The sequence below is a fragment of the Helianthus annuus genome, chromosome 11 (assembly GCF_002127325.2).
Source record: "Helianthus annuus cultivar XRQ/B chromosome 11, HanXRQr2.0-SUNRISE, whole genome shotgun sequence".
NCBI lineage: Eukaryota > Viridiplantae > Streptophyta > Magnoliopsida > Asterales > Asteraceae > Helianthus > Helianthus annuus.
Genome location: NC_035443.2, coordinates 74,795,124 through 74,796,194, shown reverse-complemented (window position 1 = coordinate 74,796,194; position 1,071 = coordinate 74,795,124). Strand labels below are relative to the sequence as shown.

Below are 1,071 nucleotides of genomic sequence, written 5' to 3'. Positions count from 1 at the left end.
TCGGGTGGTCACCGACGTTCGTTTCGCATTTTAAACGTTCGAGAAGCGTTAGTTTTATTGTTGCCAACAAAGTTTTTATACACATCTAAATTTACCAACTAATCAAATATCATATATAACATCACAGTCAGTCACAAATGGTCATGTTACATGTTTACTACACAGATTACTATTATTCGGTATGGCCTGAGAGGCTGGGTGTCACAATCTCCCCCCTGTTTAGAGAATTTCATCCCTGAAATTCTACTTTACAGGTTTCGTTTTCGCACTCGGTGGGAAAATATGAGGGTATTTCTGTTGCATTTGGTCCTGTCGCTTCCAAGTGAACTCTGGTCCACGCTTAGAATTCCAACGGACCTTAACCAACTCTATCTTACTCCTCCTGAGCTGGGTTTTCCGATCCTGAACCTCCACTAGTTCTTCGATAAACCTCAGTTTATCGTCCACTTGAACCTCTCCAGGGGGTATAATTAGTGTCTCATCAAACAGACACTTTTTCAGGTTGGAGACATGAAATACGTCATGGAATCCACTCAACTCCTTTGCTAACTTGAGCCTATACGCGACTGGTCCAACTCGAGAGACGACTTCGAAGGGACCTAGATAGCGCGGGCTCAACTTTCCCCTTTTCCCAAACCTCACAACGCCCTTCCATGGCGATACCTTCCACATAACTCTATCACCAACTTGAAACTCTAGCGGTTTCCTTCGATTATCTGCATAATTCTTCTGTCGATCCGCGGCAACCTTCAACATATTCTTGATCTGGACAACCTTGTCCGTGGTCTCCTGAATAATCTCGGGTCTGAGCAAATGCTTCTCGCCAACTTCAGCCCAACAGAGCGGTGATCAACACTTCCTTCTATATAGGGCTTCAAACGGAGCGGCTTTTATGCTGGCGTGTTAACTATTGTTGTAAGAAAACTCTGCCAAGGGCAAATGAGTATCCCAACTTCCACCAAAATCAATCGCACACGCTCTCAGCATATCCTCTAGCGTCTGAATGGTCCTTTCGCTCTGACCATCCATTTGAGGATGTGTAGGATCGATTACGGACCCAAACGAGTCGAT

At 44.8% G+C, this 1,071-nt stretch overlaps 1 protein-coding gene across 1 annotated transcript; it reads right to left on the bottom strand.

The window, feature by feature from the left end:
- Positions 1–243: 243 nt before the first annotated feature.
- On the bottom strand, positions 244–756 carry LOC110945069. The gene has a single exon (XM_022186708.1). It carries the CDS (start codon positions 754–756, stop codon positions 244–246), a length of 513 nt encoding a protein of 170 aa, XP_022042400.1.
- Between the last annotated feature and the right edge of the window lie 315 nt (positions 757–1,071).